General features: G+C 38.7%; 1 protein-coding gene across 17 annotated transcripts in view; it reads left to right on the top strand.

The window, feature by feature from the left end:
- ADAM22 (ADAM metallopeptidase domain 22) overlaps positions 1-22,815 on the top strand; it is a 129,348-nt gene that overhangs the window by 100,455 nt on the left and 6,078 nt on the right. The window contains exons 24-32 of one of the 17 annotated variants that reach the window (XM_068211656.1): positions 896-1,004; positions 1,880-1,970; positions 3,331-3,348; positions 6,212-6,319; positions 9,209-9,309; positions 9,876-9,942; positions 12,733-12,843; positions 14,922-15,008; positions 22,502-22,625. In XM_068211656.1, the coding sequence (XP_068067757.1) occupies positions 896-1,004; positions 1,880-1,970; positions 3,331-3,348; positions 6,212-6,319; positions 9,209-9,309; positions 9,876-9,942; positions 12,733-12,843; positions 14,922-15,008; positions 22,502-22,625 (816 nt within the window). Of the gene's footprint in view, positions 1-895; positions 1,005-1,879; positions 1,971-3,330; positions 3,349-4,382; positions 4,592-6,211; positions 6,407-9,208; positions 9,310-9,875; positions 9,947-12,732; positions 12,844-14,921; positions 15,009-22,501; positions 22,626-22,815 lie in introns of those variants that run through there. The other 16 variants (XM_068211694.1, XM_068211665.1, XM_068211703.1 and 13 more) reach the window with 16 other exon arrangements.

Raw genomic sequence — 22,815 nt, 5'->3', positions numbered from 1 at the left:
AGGAAGCAAGCAGTTTGACTAGAAGTCATAAAACTGGAGAAGTTTTTGAAAAGGAAAAGGGAAAGAGGCACATAAGTAAATATAATGCATTCCAGTCCAGGCATCTTAAATAATGAGTCATAGTAAGTATTAGTTTTACAGAGTTTTATCAATCAATGATTTTGCTCACTTTTGCTAACTTGATTGGTATTTCCTTCAGCAACGTGCTGGAGAATAAATACAGAGGTTTTATGAACTGAGAAACTTGGGTCTCTGTTCTTCCAGAGACCTGTTTTTTAAATTCCCTCTTTATTGCATAAATAGCCAAGAAGATTCATGAAGTTGTTGATGATGTTGGATTTTGTGGGCTGAGAGTTCCTTTACTCTGGAAAAGAGGGCAGAGAGTTGGCTCTTGGCTAGTTTCTCTGCTTGGTGTGCAGTCTGTGGCTTTACTGTGGCCCTGGCGAGCCCCTTTGTCCCTCGCACAGTTTGACACAACGTCCAAGGCCCTGTGACTGAGCTGGGATCAAGGAAGTTGTTCTCTCATAATGTCTTTTGTCTTGTACACTGCATTAAAACTCCCTTATTTATCTGAAATCATGCACTTCATCATAATTTGAAGGAAAAAAGTCATTAAGGTCAGTCTCCCTAAGCAATTATAAATGCTTCTATTAAATACAGATTATGTTGAAGTATGTACTGAATAAACATTACATTTATTTATATAAAATATAATAGCACATTTAATGCATTTATACCTAACATAAATTAAAAATTGCTATATATTAAAAATTATTTAGCAAAATTTTGTGAGCAGTAAAATCATGGCTTTATCACTGTACCTATACTTGAGTTATTAATTACGGGAATGGATGAATAATCTGATTTTTTTTCTGAGCTACACTTTTGACTGCAGGTTTGTAGCAATGAAATAAAATGCGTCTGTGACCGATTCTGGGGAGGAGATGACTGCAGTTCTCACATCAAAGACGATCTATTTTTTGTTAAGGATGCCATCAATAAAGGTATGTTGTTGAAATTTTTAAACAAAACCTGAAAATTCTTAGATTTGAAGAAAGCTCATTAAGCAAAACTAGGTCTCCTACTCTTTCAGTTAGTACACAACATGCTGCAGCATCAGGAGCCTCATTCCCCTCTCTCCTCCCACAGCAGAAGCACTCAGTGTCTGTAAATGAAGCCTCAGCCTGTGGATCTTTGGGAGCTGGTATCAGTGGGTCCAGTTCCACCATGCTTGTCCCAATCACTGAGTGACCTTATTAGGCATATTGATAGATTAGGACAAGCAAAATGTTACTGGGACATTCCATATCTAGATGGAAAGCTAATGCCTGACTTTTATATTTTTGGAGTGGAGATTTTTATTCCGCTTTAGTCTTACATACAAAAGTAAGATATATTGTGGAAAAATGAGATTGTAAATGTTGGTCATGAGAAATCCTTGTGGGGGGACATCTTCCAGAATCCTTCATTTGATTAATTTATTCAGCTGTGGAAGGCATCTGAGCAAAACCAGACAAGTAGTCACTTTTATTCCGTGGTAAGCATGTATTTGTTAGGGCAGGTTGTAAGGATGTAATCTACAGCAGTTTAATATTGATAATACTGTTTTGGCATACCTGGCACAGGTTTCCCATGTAACTAGCATTCAGTTAATGGAAACAGGCACAGAAGTCAAAGCTTGATTTACAAGTGATCTTGTAAATTACTTGTAAAGTGAAATTTTTATGTCCATGCTATACATGAGGAGTGTATCATGGGTTACAATTAATCAGCCTAGTGAAAGTTGTTCCAGCTGATTTTTGAAAGATGGTGCATTTACTGGTTTTGTGTATTTTTCTCCTAAAACCATGTATATTTTTCGTCTTTCTTGTGTTTCCAGGTGTGGTTAGCACAAATATAATAATAGGGGCTATTGCTGGCACCATTTTAGTGTTGGCTCTCGTTTTAGGAATAACTGGTTGGGGTTACAAGTAAGTACATTTTGTTCTTCTTTATCGAGTTTCAAAATATGTGTATTTCATGTGATAGCTGATTATGTTTTGAAAATAACAATTCAAAAAAATCTAAAATATCCAAATTCAACAATATTTATACAGTAACATTTTTATCATATTAACATTTTCCAAGCAATTCTTATGTTTGTATGTGGTTTTAGAGAGCTTGATCCAAATTTGAAATTTATTTCTCACTTAGTAATTTCTTTTCTTTTTTTAGAAGATCAGATTATGATTTTACTGTATGTGACAAAGGAAATACAAGAATATGATCTGATTAAATTATAATTTTTTCCTCATGATGAAGAAAATATAGCAAGATTAGCTCTCAGTAAGCCAGCAAAGCATTTAACCATAGGCTTCATTAAATAGATGATTATATTTAGTCGGCATAACCTGAAATTAATTCAAGCACATTTTTTTGTAGGAAAGATCTGCAATTTGCAAATAAGGCTTAAGTTCTCTCCTGGTGTAGCGATGTCAGCACTCACTGAGAGGCAAAATTGATCATATTAGCCTGATTGGTCTTTTTAATTATTTCATGAATTTCTTATAAAAAAGAGGGATTTATGTTTTTTGCTTGTAGTAAAAAAATGTTCAAGGTACTGACTTTATCATCTGTGTTTGGATGAGACTGTCTCTTGAAGTTGTTTGTCCCTAGGTCCTTGTTGTGCTTGGAGGGCAGGGCAGGCTCAGCTTTAGGCTCAGCTTCAGGCAGTGCTGTTGCTGGGGCTCAGCCCCAGTGGTTTGGCATAATGAAGTGGCACAGCCCCTGCTGGTTTGCCAGACTGAGGTAGGCTGAGGGCAGCTCAGAAACATGTAAGGAAAGAAGAATTTGGAATAAAAACCATGAAGATGAGGATAGTAGAAAAGCAGGATATACTGTCTTGGTATATCACCCTCAACTTCTGGCAGTATCTGAAAATCTGGACTTTTATTTAGAGTAAAATTCTAAAAGTTAAGGGCTCATTTTGAGATCATGTCTAGCCAGTGGGATTAATTTTTGGAGGTTCAGGATGAGAGTGCACCTCTCACTAACTGCTTCACAGTGAACAGGCTTAAATCCAGCATGAGCTGCACCTTACACTCAACGCTGACGAGCCATCAACATGAATAATGAATATATTTTTCTTGTTTTTTCTAATGTATAATACTTCTGATGTAGTATATTTTTGAATATGCTTATTTCAGAAGTGATTATGTAGAAATATTTTGAGCAAAAATTTCATTCTGTATACAGTGCTTTTTTTTTTAAATTTTTTTAGTCTTACTGACCATGTGCACATGCATACTAAAAACTCATTCTTCTTCCTTTCTCTTCTTCTTATATGGAAAGAAACTACAGAAGACAGAGGTATGTGATAAAAGTAGTGGAATGTATCTTAAAAGTCTGTGAAAATAGCTTTTCTTCTCTTTCGTTCATGTACATGCTACAAAGAAAATATTGAGATGGGTTATCATATTTTAAATAATATGTGAAATCAGTATTCTATAATGCATTGCTTGAAACACTGATTTCACTGGATTCAGTAGCAAAACCAATGTTTCTTATACTTCTGCAATAGACTGTTTCATTTAGGAAAACAGGAGAATATTTCCAATAAGAGACACTGAAAATCAGCTATTAGAGATAAAAGTATTCTTGGGAGGCTAAGAACTGAATAATTAATATTAACATGACGTTCAGGAGCCTTTTGAGACAAATTAATTCCTGGAGCTTCTTTGCAGTTAAAAATACAATGCAATTAAATTGCTGTGTGGACAAAGAGCCCATTCTTTCCTGTCGCCCTGTTCCATTGATTCATAGCTAAAGCACAGTATTGGCTTCAGCACAGGGCTGAGCTTTCATCATTTCAAGCTTGTGGCCAAAAATAAACCGTTTTCCTAGTGACTTACGTTTGGCTCCTGGAAGACCACCTCCGTTTGATCAGGCATCTGCCTGGCAGATGGGTCTTGCGGGAAGGAGTTGGCTCCTTCCTCTCCCAGTCCCCAATACATAAGAGGATTTCTCAAATTCCCCTGTTTTCTGCCTGTATCGTTGCCTTCTGCTCCAAGCTGCTGCTTTGTTTGTTGCTGCTACCTGTTGTGCTTGTTCTCCATTTCCCTTTGTGTAGTGCTTTCTCCGCCAGGCTCAAAATATTTGTGAAAAGTGGAAAAGCCCTGTCAAGTACTGGTTGTGTGCTACAGGGTTAGATAGGCCACAGGTACAGTAACAAGTAAAAGGCAACACTATTGAAGTCAAGCCTTATACAGAGGCTGGTGGGTAGGGAATGCCACCCAGCTCAAGGAAGGCAGAATTTAAGGGTTTGGTGCTGCTTAGTGGAAACTGATGTATGTATAAATGGGGACTGACATGGCCATCAAGTCATGCTGCTGTGGATGTTTCAGTATTGGCTGAGGACAGAGCAGAAAAAACCTCAAAACAGAGTCCACCCCATATATGATTGCATTGGAATATTAGAGAATGTAACTTCTTCAGATATCTTCATCTCCAGAAATTACTTTATGGCCAGAGAGCTGTGAGTGTGCAGCCAGTCTGCAGCTGTGTGTGAGAGCACAGGCAGAGTGGGAACCAACATAAGCTGAGGCTTCTGAAGGTAATGGAGAACTCCATCATTTTAAATATGAGGAAGATATTTAGTAACTAAATCTCCTTCATGCATAAAATGAAGTTCTGTAGGCTGACTTCTAAATAGAATATTTTTAGAATAGTACAAGGAGTGCTCCATAAATGAAAAAACATACCCACCAGATTGTCCAGACAGTCCCTTAAAAAAAAAAAAAAAGGAAAAAAAGATTACTCCTTAAATAACAATGAAAACAAACCATTATAATATTTTTGAACATGACATAAGGATTATACTTGGTACCAAGCAAGTTGAAACAAGTAAACTGAAAGTGGTAAGTAGAGCCAATTAGCAAGGATTCTGCCAGCTGGAATAGTGTGGCTTTAAAGGGCACAGCTACATGGGAGAAGTTATAGCTGATGGAGTAGCAAGAGAGCAGTTTGCTAGAGGAACCCTGGGGAGCAGATCTGCCCACACTGAGCCAACTCTGAACACACCCATGTGCCAGCTGAGGAATGGGACAAGAACTGAAACTCCAGAGGTGTTAGAAGATGGAGAATTTAAGTAGTGCATTGCACTAATGATTTATGTGCACTATAGTTGTATACTTTACGTACTTCAGAAGCATTAGAAATCCAGATATGGAATGGAGAGGTAACAGTTTAGGTCTGTAGTTGGACACAATATGAATATGAATCAACCTGGAGCAGCCTGTAGCAAAAATGTCGTGGAAAGTGTGAGATTGAATAAATACCGATGCTGATATTATGAAATAGTCAACTGTAAAAGTAATTACCTGTACTTGGGAGGATTTTTAAACCTGGTGGAACTATAACTGGAATATTTGCATGGCAGGTATTCTCTGCTGGTGATGAATTCACCATCTGCAAAAACTTTGCATAACTTGATTTGCACTTTCTAATGCACAGATAGGTTTGTTTTTTTTTTTTTTTTTTTTGTTTTTGTTTTTTTTTTTTTTACCATAACTGAGCTTCTAGTTCTGGAAAAGGATAAACTATTACATTACTGTCATGTGTCTTGGCAGATTGAGTCTACTACTGTGGTAATCAGGCATAGCTGAGAATCTCTGACCCTGGTGTTAGTTACCTTACACAAGAATTCAGTTAAAAAACTGGAGGTTTTTATCCTCCTGGGATTTAAACAGCTCAACAGATTGCTACTCTTGAATTCTATCATGATTACAAAAGTTAAATGGTAAGCATCTACCTCAGAAGGAAAAAAGCATTCACTATTCCTGAGCTCCTCTTTGATGCAGGCACGTATTCAGCTTAGGCTCAGTACTGGTGTTTTTTGCAACCAGAATGATGAGCTATTGGAAATGTCTGGACTGGTTATCCAGTGTCTCAAGAATCACTAACTGTTCACTTTGAAATTTGTGGTCAGAGTTAATGTTTTTCCTTGTTTTCTCTTTCCAAAACCACATAATCCACTCTTCTGCACATAACAGAAGCGTGTGGGACTTTTCTCTCAGATGGTTGAATTATTTACTAACTTTATTGTGTGTGGTTAACAGGTTTTCTCAAGGATTGCTATCCTTGCCTCTTTCTTTTAAACTAATGTTCATGCATGTTTGTGTGCATTCTAGTTCCTGTCATGTTTTCTGACTCTACAATGTTTATTACACTTCAGACAAATACCCCAGGGAGATTATGTAAAAAAGCCGGGAGAGGCCGACTCTTTTTATAGCGACATGCCTCCTGGAGTCAGCACAAACTCTGCATCTAGTTCTAAGAAGAGGTCTGCTTTTCTGTCGCATTTTCAGATTTCTACCTGTTCCATCACCCATTATTCCATTAGTCAGAACATTTCATTGTTTTGCAGCAGGTTTGACTCTTTCTTCTTTCTTTGTGGAATGTTTGAAATAGCATCCTTTTTGCTTTGATTACTGATTTTTCTCCTGTGTCCTAGTTGCTAATTAGTATGATTAGGCCAGAATAAAAAATTTTTGCACTGTAAACCAATTTTTGTTTAATAAAATTTTCATAATATCCCTGCTTGAGAATTGATTTCAAGTAGACTGTAATAATAATTGCTGGCTGAAAAAAAAATTAAATAAAACACCAACAACTTTTGAAATCAATGTCATGTAATCAAAGAAAAGGAACATTGTTTTTCTCCAATAATAGTTATAAACATAAAATGTTAAATATAAATGTTATTTTTATATCTTTTTTTGTCAGTGTCATTAATCCAGTGTGTTGACTTAGACTTCTGCTGGCTCATATTAAAGAAGATAGTGATTGCATTTTATTCCACTTACTAGGCTAGTATACTAAATGGTCACCAAATGTTATCTTAGAAAATAATTCTACAAAGGCTTTCTGCAGTTTTCTGCTTGCTGTCATTAGATTAAAGAGAATTAGCTTTTGCACTTGATCAGATTTCACTAATTCCTTTATTGTTCCAGTTGCCTGAAAATTTCAACATTTTAAAAGGGAAGATTCATTTAAAAGCATTGAGAGCCATTTGTAATTGCTAAGATCATGATGCTCACTGTTCCTCTGCGGTTAAAGATTCCTTATATGAAAATCTTCAGCTAGCACTGTAAAAGAATTTATGAGAAGCACCGTGTCCTAGAGGAATTGACAGTCATGAACTGCTTCACAGGAAAACTGCAATTCTCAATTCTTGCCCCACTAAGCAGCCTACAGCTGTGCAGTTGATGAAGCCATTTTCTTTGCTATTATTTCAATGAAAATTAAGAAAATGTATGGAAGGGACACATATGTAGTAACATTTTCTATTTTGATATAGCAGCTTGATCTTATATACAACTTCATTCAGTTTGTTCTAATGATTATGTTATTCGGGAAACTCCAGTAGTGATTACTTAATTATCTCTAATTTTTAAATTCAGCTTTTTAGATGTGTGGGTTGTTTTTTGTTTTTTTTTAGGAAGCAAGCATTAATCTTAAATGATGCACTGTTTGTGTTAGAGAATATTTTTTAAATTGGTTAAAATTTTGAAATAAAGTCTTGGGAAAGCAAATTTTCATAGCTTTGTCTATCAGGTTTAAATACCAGTTTTAAAAAAAAAGCTATTTTTAAATACTGTAACTTAATGTGTTTCTTCTTTCATGCAGTATCTGTGTTTCTTTTCATACTTCATTTATTTCATGTGTCTCTATTATTTGTTCCGAAAAGCTAATGGTTTCTAAGGTCTGTCTGTACTAGAGAGTTTTGTTGTTCCCACCACCAGTTCAGGTATGTTGTGCCACTGTCAAGTCTGGAAAAGTAAGTCTGACAAATATTCCATTAACATTGTGATACAGCTGACATAGTCCTTCCATTTGAATTCCCAGAGTGCTACCTCCTACCTTCCAACCTGGTTTTGATTTGCTCTGTGTGCTGGTATGGATGGCATCTCTTGGGAGATGTTAGAGTGACTGGGCCATCGGCTGCCTGGGCTTCTCCATGCTGGAAAGCCCTGTGGAATATTAGCTGGTACTCAGAGGATGTTCAAGGATTAAGACATAACTTTATGATAATTCTTGCTATTATGAAATAGCAAACACCAAAACCATTATATAGCAAGACATTCCTGAACCTGAAAGAGACGTTGAGGAGGAGGAGGAAGTGTTTGAAAATCTGTCAGTGGATCTGTTGTTTCTCAGATCTTTTGTGATGTGATTAAGTTTGAATTAATGAAACCCTGGGCTCACCTCAGTGTGGCTGTGATTAGCCTGAGCTTCTGAAAACTGAACAGCATCTCTCAGATGCCCCCAAGGAAAGCAGAGACTAAAAAATGCAAGTATCCAGAGTTAAAAGCTACAAAAATAGTTCCTTTAAGCAAGACTTTGTAATATGTAAGCCATCTATTGTGGATTTTTTCAACTTCCTCTTCTCTTTCGGAAATAATTGTAGATCTCATGGCAAGCAGCTGAGCAGCAGCTCTAGTTCAACAAGAGGCAGCCTGTTGCAAAACCCCGCATGTTGGACATCGCCACATACATCTCTGGCTATTAAAAAGAATGCAAGAGGAAAGAAAAAACCAAGCACCTAGATAAAAAGACTATTTTTGGCTTTGAGTTTAGCATTAGAAGTATATACTGCAGCAATTGGCTGATAAAATATAAACATTGAAAATTAGCAAAAATGAGGCAGAGTTACCTCTCCCCTGGCACTACCAGCTCTGGGTGGGAGGATGCTCGTCACCAATTCCTGAGCCCCTGAGACTAGTAGCATGGGTTGAGGGAAGCTGTCCTGGCTTTCCTGCAGCAGCATAAGGAGGGAGTGGGCAGCCTGCAAGCAGGATGTGCTTGACTGTGAGATGAAAAAGCCTTGAAATGAGCACAGTAGTAAGAGCATCTTCCATCTAGGAACTGAGGCAGAGCTGCAAATCCAAAGGAAATCTGGTGTGCGCCGGTGTTTGTGCATTCCACAGCAGACGAGTGCGAAAGCAGTGCTGATGCCTGGCTCTTGAATGTGGGCACATGGAACCACTGCAAGGACAGCTGCAAGGTGTAACTGTAGAGTTTAATCAGAAATCCTAGATGCTCTGCTAGTGCAGACAGACCTTAGGCTGCGTTTTGTCACTGGCCTCGGGAATATGACCAAACCACTAAGCTAACATTGATGTGAGACAATACCCTTAACAATAACCGCATCTGAGCCCTCCTATTCCAGGTCAAATGGATTATCTCATTCCTGGAGTGAAAGGATCCCAGACACAAAACATATTTCAGACATTTGTGAAAATGGGAGGCCTAGGAGTAATTCTTGGCAAGGTAAGTGTGAACCACTGTGCTGGCCACAGTGGAAACCAGCCTCTGGACCACTGCTGCTCTGCTGAAAGTTTAGCTGATCTTAGGACAGCAGCATGACTCCTTAAAATTGTGCTAATTGTTATTAACTTGGAATTAGGATTTAGCAGCACCCTACATAAGTGACTTTTTTGCACAGTGCTTTATCACAAAGAAATTACACTTAATTTCTCCCTCTGGTGTGAGCTAACATGAAAAAGAGAAAGAAATCTATTCACTATTTCCAGCTTCTGTGATTTTATCAGGCAGTGTTAAGTGTTTTTCTTGAAGTGTAGTGATTTTGTCAAATAACAGCTGAAATAAAGGAGTTTTTTTCTCTGAACAGTTGCAGCAAAAAGTAGAGAAAGGTAACCCAAGTGTCTGAGGTAATTCAAGAGGAACAGACCTGTGAGATTTAAATGGTTAAAGGTTAAGGGTTAAAGTTAAAGGTAGCAAGTCTTTTGCTATGGATGCAAAAAGAATATACAGTTTGGCATGGGGCAGGTGAGTTTCAAGTTGTTTTACTGTCTTTGTCCTTTGATTTCTTTCAGGTAATATAGGAGGAAACAGAAAGAAAGTCAGAGGCAAAAGATTTAGGCCACGGTCTAATTCAACTGAGTAAGTCTGAATTTAAAAAAGCAAAGCCAAAAAGTAGAGTTTTCATATTTGTGTTTTGTAGATGGAAATTAAGACTACTTAAAAGTAGACATCTGCATTTTTGCTCTGTGGCCCATTCTGATTGCTGACTGATAATCTGGTAAATGGTTTGGCTAATGTATTTCAACCTCTTTTTGTGTATTCTTTAAAAATTAACTATTAATTTTCTTTTTTTATGTAGGCTTCCTCACAGTCGTTCCCATAGCAATTCCCAATGATGGTGGCAGCCTGCACCATCACTGCAGGCTTTTGTCTACAGTAAACTGCCATTGCTGAGTGTATCCTGGTTCAATACTGAGTTTCTGATAACCTGACTGTTTCCTACCCTTGTCTTCACCTTGGGTTGGGCCATTGCAGAGTTAGAGATTTCTATCTCTGCATACTTTTCTGGAGGTTTTAGGAGAGGTATCTGTCTGCTTTGAGAGTACCTTGAAGTTTGCCACTGCAAGCCTGAAACAGCCAGTCTTGACTAAGCCCTGCGATAAATGGGTAATTAAAGTCTCTACCAAGTGACTGATCCCTAGACTTTTCCACTACAGCTTAGAGTTGCTGGCTTATTGGTTTATTGGTTACATTTCCTGAAGAGCCCATGTGTGCAGTGCTCCCCACACAGAAAGAGCCTTTCTTATGTACTGTTGGTTCAGGCCCCTCTTGTGAATGAGTGGTGAATGGATGGAAACCTCTGGGCTTATCAAAAGCACTGGCCTGCTCTTACAGCACTTCCACCCCACATGAATGGCCCCTTCTTTGACCATGATGGCAGTGACAGTGTCCTTCCCCATATCATGACTACTAACTTTGCATCTTGATGGGCAAATGGGCTTGATACCAACCCTGCTGGAAGCTGATAATGATAACTGCTCTCTGGGCCCCATTTTCTTTGGTTTGGGGATTTTGAGTTTGTTTTGAAACTTTTATTTCACCTACAGTGCACTGTCTTGAGGTGAGTAGGCTCAGAGAGGGTTCCTAGAGAAAACCCTATGTTACAAATTACAGAAACGATACTTTGATGCACATTGCAATTATAACATTGCATGGCCAAAATGGCATCATGGAATCAGGATTTTTAGCCCTTGGAGGAGTTTATCTCAAGAGTCTCTGTGCTCTTTGTCTTTGTGTTGATAAACTCTGAAATGTTATTTTGCTCATTTTCTTTTCTCCTTGCATGAGATTGTTTGATAAAATCAAAATTAGTCTGGCTGAACTGCCAAAAACACAAATGAGATTTGCTCTGAGAACTTTGGAGCATCAAATAAGCAGGCAGACATAGATATTGTGAGTTGGAAATATTTTTCCCTGTATATTTGTTTCTCTTTTAAAGGTGCCCCTGAATTTCCACCTAATTCTCTACTTTCCTTCTTGCTGCTTGTTACGGTGGTGTCTCAACCCAGCAGCAGCCCTGATGCTACAGGGAGGAGGCATGTACTTCCTAAGGGTCATGCAGCAACCTTTTGGGGATGAAGCACAGTGTGTGTGTTCCTGGGAGAGGCCTTCCAGGCAGGAAAATGCTCTTTCTCCTGATCAGGTCTGCACAGGCCTGAATAGCTTGTCCAAGTCTCCTTGGCAGTCCTGTCACCAGCTGGAGAGAGAGCTCCCATGGAATGATCCTCGTGCTGTGTCAGTTCAGTGGGGAATGGAGAGAACTGCCAGGGCTGTTAGAGGGCAATTATCTCTCTGGTTAGAGGGACAGCTTGTTTTGCAGGGAGAGAAAATGGACTGAGAGTGATCTAACTGTGACCAGCATTTGGTCATTTAGGAAAAAAAAAAAGTCACACCAACTGCTTTGAGGATGCTTTGAGAATACATGGAGGCTTTTCCCAGACCAATTTACCTTTCTACCTTGTCAGGGAAATACAGAATAATATTGAAATCTGTTCTGAAGCAGTATTTAGAAAGTCAGCTTGTGTGGCCCTTAGGAGTCCAGTAAAGCATACTTGTTGATATGGAAGAAAAAGGATAACAGTGTTGGTCTTTTGTAATTAGCAGACTGTAGTTAACCATTATAAAATTTGGTTTATTAATGCCATATCTTGTGCAGAATTCAATTTTTCTTAAGCAGGAGCACACTGGTGTGGTTGCCTACAAAGATACTTGTATGCATGGGTCTGCAGTAACTGCACACATTATGCACAGGGGTTTTTTTGTATACAGTCAAGAATCAAATCAAATTGTGCCATTAATCATTTAAACATAATTTCTTAAGGACTGAGCAAGGTTTGAAGTCTGCAGCCCTCACGAGAAGCACTGACAGGGAGTTGCGAACACTTTGGGCAACTCCTGAAAAATGTCCTGCTCACACCTTTGCGTGACCCTTGGACCTAGCATACATGAACAAGGCTTATGCTATGTGTAGAGCTCTGAGGACACTACTAAAGATATTTTGAGACATTTTTAATTGTTTTTGGATGTTTGATACCAAAATAATTATTCTTTACTAAAGGCAGATGGTTCATTACACATGGAAGGAATGCCAACAGGCCAAGTGCTTTTTCAGAAACATGGCTGATGAAATGGCCCAATAAATAGTTCTCTATTAAAATCAATTAGAATTATCCAGGAATGATGAGAGTTTTCTGAATAAGTTGACAGTTTAATTGGGAGCTTGTGTTAAAACAGGTTCCAGGAACAGATAGCAATTCAGACCTTTGTTAATTTGCACTGCTTTTCCTAGAAGCATTTGTCTTCCTCGTTGTTGTAACTGATGCGAACATCTTTGGTTTAGACTTTCTATTATATATTGTCTTTTTGCAGCCGGGTAACCCATGCATCTGAGCCTGGGCTTTCTCTCGCCCACCAAATCCCTGCCCAAGGCATAAGCCCAGGGGGTTCCGACCACCCCCAAACAGGGAGTCGGGATCACAGGTCAGTCTCACCTGCCCCTGCATTCTAGGCTGCCATTTTGTCCCATGAAAAGTCCCTTCCCTAGTATCTGATAGTTTCACTGTGGCAAAACACCGTGACTGCTTGGAGGTGCTCCTGCTGATGCAGTGCTAGCTACCCTTCCTCCTCGCCAGCCTGAGGAGTACGAGTACTCTTGAGCCCAGGTCTTTTGCCTTGTTGCATGTTGCGCTACGAGCCAAATCGAGCTGTCGGTCTAGCTCTAGGCTTATGCGTAAGGACACCTTGTTTCAAAGCAGAATTTCTCACCCAAAGAAAATGTGGATTCTGGCCATTACTAATTAACATGTGGCCAGAAAGATCAGCCTGAGGCTTTCCAATGGTATCATGTAGTGGTCTGCCGTAACTTGAGTTTAACCATTTTGTAACAGATGGATTGAGGTGGTGAATGATGGTCTGTAATACACCCAGACCCAGGAAACCCTGCAACATGGTTGTGCAACAATTGCATGCTTTGATAGCACCTTACACTGTTTTCTAATGCAGGAAGCCAGATTGGGAGTGTTTCATGGTTACCAAAAGACCCTATCAAATGAAAAAAACGCAAGTTTAAAGTATTGCAGCAAGTACAAGAAAATGTACAATTAAAGCTAAAGCAGAACTTTATTAGTTTCTGGTGATGCTGGCATCAGCCTGCTGCTTCACTTGTGGTTCATCTGTTTTGCTGTGCTGCCACTTTTGACGTTTTCTTTCTCTAAGACCCCAAGCTGGAAAGCATAAAGCACTCCCGTTTCCTGAGAGATAAGCGAGCTGAGGAAGCTACTTAGAAGCACTTGTGGCTGAGGGCGAATACTTTCTGAGAGCTGTGGCTGTGCTTGCGCGGGGTGGGGAGGAGACGTTCCAGAGCAAAAAAGGAGCAAAAGAAGTTGAAAAAGTGCTGCTGCTTTTGTTGTCATCGTTGTTTGAAATATGGAGGGGGTTGAATGACATGATTTGGCCCAACTTTTATTCATCTGAGCAATAACTTACAAGGCCTGTTCCCATGTGTGAGGTCATTGGAGTCACTCCCATAAATAAGGGTGGCGAGAACTGGACCAGAAGTATCAAAATAACTTAAAGAGGAATTTTCTTTCCCATTTTCCTTGGTTAAAATTTGTTTCCTGTTTCATTGTGCTAGTTTCTATTGTATAAAGATGGTGATCACAAATAATCATTTGATTGTTGACATTCATATGTAACAAGAAGAAACTTTAAATTGATCCAGACAGACTACCATTTTCTGCATCTCCCTTTTTTGTTGAAGTGACAGAGGGGGAGGAACTTGCTTATCTTGTTATTGGGAAAAATTTGTTACAAAAAAGTTTTCTTCTTCCTTGTTAATTTGTTGACAGATAATTAAACATCATCTTTATTTCATAATTTTTCATGTAACTAATATGAGTATACAACACAGACCTTTTTCCTAAAAAATGTGGTTTTGGTGTCAATATTTCTTCTATAAAATGTGAGATAACCCTGCAGCCTACCTCCATTAAAGCCAAACTAAACGAACATTGAAAAATCAGAAGGATATTTGCCTGTAAGTGTAAAAATTGTCACTATAGTGGCAAAAAATTCAAACCTTTTTACACAATGAGGCTGAAATTCATTCCTGTAAAAAGGGTCAAGCCCAAGATTCTGTGGTCTTTTAGCCATTATCTTACAATTTATCTAGATGGGTGTAAAAGTGTGTCTTTGGCAAGCAAACGTCATGACTGAAGCCAAAATGCCCCTTCATCCTTATTTTGAGATCATGAGGGAGTTCAAACCATGAGCTTAATGCTGGCCCTCTGCATAGGAGTGAATTTTACCCTTAAGACATTAAATGAATAATGTATCTCAAAGAGTTTCCAGATTAATCAAACTTGACTCTTGTTGTAGGTCAGATTTTCTCATGCAGTTGTACACATTACCTAGTCCTCACCCAAATCCATACTGATTTATTTGCCATATTCACTTGCATTTTGGGGATGAAGACATCCTTGCTAAGCTTGTGCTGTGTGTTCTCAGATTTTCTATTCTTGTTCTTCTGCTTTCTCTGTTCCTTCCATTGCTTTCTGCAGGTATTTAAACCCATGGTTCAAAAGAGAATATAATGTAGCTAAGTGGGTAGAAGATGTGAATAAAAACACAGAAGGACCATACTTTAGGTATTTTGTAAATTAATTCTATAATTCTCATTTTTTAGAGCTGTTCCAGCATATACAAATATCTTGGGACTCCTACCTTGTATAAATCAATACAAGTTACTTAGGTGCAAAGGGCCCCTCTTCTTTTGCTGCATTTTGATGTCTGTTTTTGGCTTCATGTGCAATTTACAATTCTTTTTCTGAATGTTTTAATGAAGCCATTGAAAAGGGTGTGTGTAGTGCATGCGTTCCCACCATCATCTGTAGCTTGTAGTAGCTTTCTCATCATTTTATGCCAAATAGTGTTTTATGGGCATGAGACATATTTATCACTAATAAAATAGTATTAACTTAAATAGAATGTTAATTTACTGAAGCAAGTGGTTTCATAACACATTCTACCTTCTGTCTTATATAGTGCATACTAAAATTTAAATGAAAACAGACTAAAATGTAGTGGTATTTTACCCTCAGCCTGCAATGAAATAATTTATATATTGTAATTGGAAAACTAAATGTATGAGAATATACTCTGTGCTCTAATTGTCAAACTGCTAATTAATCTGTTACAAGTGAGGTAGGGTTCAACCAAAACTATAACTTATTTTTGAAAGGGAAAAGTGTGCATTATCTGGTACATTACAAGTTACAGAGAAAAAGCATGCATGAGGCTGGGCCTCTGTTGGACATGAATCGAGAGACTGAGAATGTTGGAGTATATTCCCAAAAGACACAATCCCACAGCTGAGACAGATCTCTGCATCAGCTGAAGAAATGAGCCAGCATAGGAGAGAATGGAAGATAATTTATGACAAATAACATAAAGCATGAACAAAATCCATGAAGCTGTAAGCTGGCATATCAAAAATAAAGATAGTTACAGAAATACAAATCAAAATAATAAGCAAAATCTTCAGCCAAAACAGTGAAGGATGGTAAGAAGAAGTAAATAGAATCTTAATAAATTTGCTACACAAATAGACCTAATAATAGTGCAACAGGGCAGAAACATGCACTAAACATATGCAGTGTGTATTTGGGAAAAAAAAATGTGATGGGAGTTGTATCACAGGGTACTAATGAAACACTTTTATTGCAACAGTAACACTGGCAGACAGTAAATGGCAGGGTAAGAATTTTGTCATTTTTAGAACTAAAAATGTCCCAAAGTCTTAAAACACCATAAAATTGTTACTTTTAAAACAATTTCTGTTTGTTTTCAACACCTCATTAATCACAGACAGGGTAAGCTGCAGGAAAGGTTTCCAGTGAACAGTTAGGAAAAATGAGTAAACTTTAGCCTGTCAGCCCTGATCTCAGTCCTGAAAAGGGAGAAGAGATCCCTGACGCAAGAATCCATGGCTTACAGGAGGTTGTTTTGATTGTGCTAGTTGGTATCAGACAGGTCTTGGTACTTGGGCATTCCAGCAGGGAGTATTGTGGGTCTGGTTGTTTCAGGGTTGGGATACAGGGTCCAGGTCTGGTGTCTGCAGTTCAGCAAGCATGTTCTAGAACTGGGGAGATCTAAGCCCAGAAAAACCACAGAAAAGACTGGAGAACCTCAGGCTGTTCAGTTTAAGGGAGCAGCTGAACACTTACCTGATCATGAAATCCACATCACTGCATATGGAGCAAAATCTCTGTGTGTGGGGGTTCCTTTCGATTTGCAAACTAAGACTGATAATGACCAAAGGTCACTGGAAGTTGAAATTATGCAAACTCACATAAGAATTGAGGTGTGTTTTATTACCAAAACCTTTTCTAAATATAGCCTCTTGACCTTTATTGTTCAGGCAAGGTCAAGAGCTGCCCACCATAACATCACCCCATAGCTGTCTTTCAGGGTTTTTGTATCAGAAGCTCTGTGGTAGCCATAAACAAAGACATTGATGGAATATGAAGATAGCACTGTTTTAATACAGGTTACTTGAAATGGTTTAGTTAAACAGGGTTAAAAATCTGTTTTCTTACTCATAATTTGGTTTTCATTTTTAATAACAGTATATTTTTATTTAGCAACTAGATTAAATTAATGGGAGTGTGCCCTGCCCCTGAGGGTATTCAGCTATTACACTGAATGAGTCACATTTCTTGGTATTTGAGATAAACCAAGCATTTTTGGCATGTAGATGAGGATTAAGCTGACCCATGTGAGTTTTAAAGGCTATATATCAGCAGAGATGAAACATAAATCAAATTTTTTGCACCACAGAAGCTTACTAATCACTGCCTGCAGCAGTTACCCTTAGAAATCAGAGAGCAACTAGAATAAATTTAGAAATCTGTATTGTCCTAATTAAATGAGGTAATCATGGGGAAGTATTCTGCAGACACATTATGGAAGGCAAAAGATCAGATCTCCTGAGATGAGTTGCTATGGGTTTACAAGAGGTTGAACTAACAGTTTCTCCACAAAAATCAGATACAATTTTGCTCAATGATAGCATGGACAGGAAAAGACTATTCTTAAGAATGGTGTGTCAGAACATCTTGTGGCTGGGTTTTGAGCCTGGGCCTGTGAAGTGATTCACAAACAGAACAAAACAGATCTTACTTGATAAACTAGAATGTCAGGATGAAGTCAGACTGTCCAGCTGGTACTTTATTTTATGAGTCAGAGTCCCAGGATAAGACATTTACACCAGATATTTAGCCGAGTGATTTTCATGTCGCTGTCTTTGATTTCTCTGTTCTTTTAAATGTGTTCTGAAAGCAATACTGCTGTTTTGCTTGTTTCCCTGTAGTTTTAGGAATAATATGCTGATGACTGGTGAAGTTGTAGCAAGAGCTGAAATAGAATAAGGAAAAATGACAAAAACCACTTTCTAGGGTAGTTGCAAATTTTCAGAACATGGGGATATTAATCATCACCAAGATTTTTTCCATCTACTTAAAAAACCCTGTATAAATCATAATTTGTCTCTCTAATACCTGATTTCCTAGTAATTTTTTTGTAGTCTATGAGTCTGATGGGTATTTCTATACAATTACTTTTTATTATGATAGTAATAATAGTAGCCAGTGTCTCTGGCACCAGAAATCTCCCTAGTGTGGGATTCCTATCTGTAAGAAAATAAGATCTGTGAAGAGAACTCTCATTTTCTTCCTCAATATCTAGTCTAGATTTTAATTTTGTGTGCCAGGCAATAACCACATAACCTCAGCAACAAAATCAGACAGGTAGCCTCACCTTAATTTTAGCTTTGCTGTAAGGAACGTTATTTCATGAATGCGCTAATACTGCTTATTCTTGTTACTGCCAATTACAATGTCCACTGCACAGGCTGACCTTCTGAAATATTGTTAAGGATTACTCAGAATTCTCACTGAATCTGAAACACCTGATGGAGCCATGATGGAATCAGAAAACAAACTGCCAGAAATCCCAAACATGACATTTCTGGAGATAATTATAAACAAAAAAGACTAGAAGGCACCTTTTAAAGCGTTGAGCCACCTACATTTGATTTAATGCAAGCATTTACAATGAGTTATATTTTATGAGTTATTTAAACACAAAAGTGTTTACAAACAAAGGGTTTTTTTAATTGGAGACCCAGAGCACATAACCAGAAGGAAAATGGCTGTCCCATATCAGAAGGGCATTGAGAAGGGGCATGGAAGGAGGAGACAATAGGCTGCCATTTCCCTCCTATTTCTAATGTGCTTTTGTGTCCTTGATTTTTTCTCAGTTCCTATTCAGCTGACCATCTCCATTACCTTCTTCTGTGAGCGTCCAGCTGAATCAGAGCCCTAGGCAAGCTGCTCTTGCTGAGGCAGCTCTAGACTGTGCTTAAAGTAAAAAACAAACAAGCCTTTTCCCTATTACAACCAAAGCAAAATACTGTTTTTGTTAGCAGGCAATGAAAAAAATGCCTACTGATGTCAGTAGGATCAGGATTTTGTTTCAAGAGTTAGGGAGAAGGGTTCATTGAAGCACGTGAGTGCCTGCTTCTGAGGCATAGTTCACTGCTCCAAGTGGCACCTCAAGCCACAATCATTGTCTCTTCTGCAGCCCCTCCATGAGCCTCCTCTCCCCTCTGCTGCTGCTCTTTCTGAGGACATGTGTGCACATCTGTGGCTTTAAAAAGGAACTTACTTTAAAATGTTTAGCCACACCAGTGTTTTTAGAAGATCCTAACTTCCTAATGTAGGATCTAGGCTGATGATGTGATACAAAGAGCTGAATCCACCACAGCAAAGGTTAGATCAGGCTGATAGGGTCTATATTTGGGCTTTCAATGCTTTCACCAGGTTGAATGTTAATTGAATTTCATTACATTATTTCAGTCTGCAAACGAGAATCACTCACAGTTCATGAACAGTTCAGATCTGTCAGGGCCACCTGCCTTGAGTTCAGTTAAAATGACACTCAAAATTGCAAGATGTTTAGTTATGTGACCAGGTGACACATTTTGCACTGTTTCTTGTGGACCAACATTCGCTATTTAGGGACAAGAGGCCAAGCAGGTAGGTCAAGGCTGCAGAGACTGCTTCCAGATGTCTTCTTGCTGCCGCAGTGTTTGTTGTGAATCACAGAATGGTCTCCACACACTCTTAGTTTTAGCTTTCAGGACAGAAAGACACAAAGTGGTTGCTCTATGCTGTTTTCTGTTCGAAAATTAGAATTTTTACAGGTGAGGTGCATGGCTTCATTTGGGGTTGGCAGTAAAACCTCTGCATCTCTGTCCTGGTGTGTACTGGTTTCTTGTGTAAGTTTTAGCTGGAAGCAACATTTGGCATGAAAGCTAATGGACTTGATTGCAGGAGAACTGAAACCCTAGTGAAAGCTAAGTGGATCCCACCCTTGACCAAAACTGCCAAGTTTTCCTACCTTTAACCCCAGCATTACCTGCAAGTGTCCCTGAATGCTGTCTCTCCATCCTGTAAATGAGAAAGAGCCAGACATGACCTTTCTCATTTAATGTATATGTAAATCTGGGATACACAGCACATACACAATTGCAGGGCACAACCTGAAAGGTGATCAAAACCACTTTAAACAATGTTGTTTATCACAGAAGACATACTGTAAGATCTGTGAGCATATGCTGAGTTGTGTATGCTCACAGTCTCAGTAGCTGTCACTAATGATGACAAAACCAGCACGTAACTCTATATCAAAAATAAGTGGTGAGGCCCTGTGAGGGGAGGGCAAGGTCATTTCTCTAAGTGTGCAACTGCATTCTTGATGTATTGGCTGCAGTGTTGCAGGTGCAGCTGAGCAGCAAAGCTCACATCAGTCAGATGTGCAAACTGCAGGTGAGCAGGCAGTGCAAAGGGGGTTTGAGAAGAAGGATATGTAGGCAGCTACACTGGAGGCTTGGCCTTCAAAATCTTTGGAAAAGGCAGCATTGTGTTTGAGTTATGGTGCAAAGCTTCCTGGCTGAGAGGCTCAGTTAGGGATCCTGGTCAGAGGACCTGCATGTGCAGGGAAAATATTCAAGATGCCCCATCCTTCAGGGGATTTTTGCTCCTTCCAGGGTCACCTGCTCAGATGAATGGACAGGAAGATTGGCCGTGGCTTTTCCTCTCACCGTGGCCTTCTCTTAGAGTATCTAAAATGAGAAGAGCCTATGGTGTGTTGGAAGTGTTGTGCCTGGTGTGGTGAAAGAGATGGGAGACGCCTTCATTCTGTGCCACCCCCCAGGCTGTGCTACCTCATAAATGGCTTTCTGATAGGGTTTGCCAAGTCAGATTCCACTAGCCCAGTTCCTTGTTTCTGATCTCCAAGTACAAATTTTAAAATGAAAACTTAAAATTCTACTGCAGCAATGGGGTAAAATTTGTGACTAATTGGATTAATAATGATATGTAAAATCTGCTCTCCTTATTTTCCTCCTTCCCTCTTTTCCTTATATTCTTCATTCTACAGCCACAAATAGTTTATTAGTGATAGTCCAAGTGGGGGCAGAGATGAGAGGACTTGTATGGATAATGAACAGCAGGGCACTGTTGACAACCTTTCCCTGGAATTTTTTTTTTAAATTACCTGTTTTCTTGCACGCACAGTTTGGTGCCCAGATCCATGATGTCGGACATACGTAAACTTTATTTTATACAGCAGTACCTGTTTCAGGGTTTTTCTTCCTGAAAACATTGGTGTATGTCCAGTTCATCTTAATGGGTGATCAATGTGCAGGTACTGAAGATGTATGCTTCCATGTTTGGATAATTGTACCAATGTAGATCTCTTAAGTGCTGTTGAATTTAGAGGCTACCACATGAGGTGTTAGAGGATCATGAGCCAGAGTGGAGAGCTCTCATCATATAATTTCCATTGACACCTTGTTGCTTGTGGCTACCATCAGTCATTGTTTGTATGGGAGGCAAGAGAATCTGCTATTGTAGGGAGCTACAGACACAACAAAATGATACAATAGTCCAAAATAAAAGTATAATTATTTAAAGGTAAATAAATTTCACTTATTATTATGGAAACTTTCCATCTTCAGGGACACATTAACTCAGAAGATACTAGATTGCAGTGCTCAGGGAGGGCTGAGTGATGTGCCTGCAGTATTAAGAGGCCTCGTGTGGTGAATGCCCTTGGTCTGCACAAGAGAACAAGGTGGCCAGGATAGCTCAATTTTTCTACTTTGAGGCTTTTTTTTCCATTTTACTCTGCCCAGATTTAGAGCCTGATAGGAACCTCTCAAGTGGGAAAAGTGCAGAATCTCAAAACAGAAGCATAAAGAGTTTTTCTTGTGTATGAAATTTCAGTCAATAATGTGCTGTTGCCTTATTGACATGAAAAGAATGCCTTTCATGTGATACAAACATTTACTTGCTCCTGCTTACTCTACTCACCTTGTACAGAAATGCTGATTGCCATTGATTAATCAGTCCATTTTTGTATATTCTCATCAGACTCTTTCTTTGGCTGGAACAATATGCACTGTATGATGCTTGCATGTATAACAATTTGTTATTAGCACTTTGTATATGCCTTTGTTACTTCACAACTAACAGTTTGGCCTCCAAATGCATGCATTTGTGTAAATTAATGTTACAAAAATAATAGATTTATTTGCTATGTTTGTATCAATTTAGGAGATGCGTAAGATATGCATAAAGACACATAATTACCATTTAGTCACTGGGAGAAGACATTTGTTCAGCTTGTATTTATACAATTACTGTTTCTATTTAGGCTTTATAATGCCATGTTTATATTTTAGTCCTGTATTTATTCAATTGCAGATTTTGTTTTTAATAATTTTATAATGATTAATTATAGTACCATATAAAACAGTTTAAGAAATAATTTTTGTTATACAATTCTAATAAGAAGTAGCAAATTTTTTTCTTCCAGTGTTCCTGAAATCTCTAAATACCTTTATTCATATAATGAAATTATAAGACTACCAATCAAACAATTTTATCCCCCTGATATTGAGCTAATAATAAGCTATATTCTTGGCTCTGAACCAAGCTTCAGAGTAATGGCAGTTGCTGTTGCAGTGCTAGAATGCAAAGACATCACATTTATTTTATGTGTTTCAACATCTCAGGACACTGTCTCCTGCAAAGTCTCCATCTTCATCCACTGGATCTATTGCTTCCAGCAGAAAATACCCTTACCCGATGCCACCACTTCCTGATGAAGAGAAAAAAGTCAACAGGCAAAGTGCCAGGGTATGTGTCCCTCTTCTCTCTGCATTTCACCAGTGTCTTGATTTACTGGTAGTTTTTCAAAAGGAAACTGTGGCAGATCAACACCTTTGACCAACAAGGAGAGCTGGAATGGCATTTCCTTTGCACCCTGAGGTTCTAAAGCTGCTGAGCCGCTGGCAGCGATGAAGGCCTTGACAGCTGTGTTTACAGG

Source organism: Anomalospiza imberbis, chromosome 1, assembly GCF_031753505.1.
Source record: "Anomalospiza imberbis isolate Cuckoo-Finch-1a 21T00152 chromosome 1, ASM3175350v1, whole genome shotgun sequence".
In the NCBI taxonomy this organism is placed as follows: Eukaryota; Metazoa; Chordata; class Aves; order Passeriformes; family Viduidae; genus Anomalospiza; species Anomalospiza imberbis.
The sequence above is the reverse complement of the archived record's forward strand: the minus strand, read 5'-3'. Positions and strand labels throughout refer to the sequence as shown.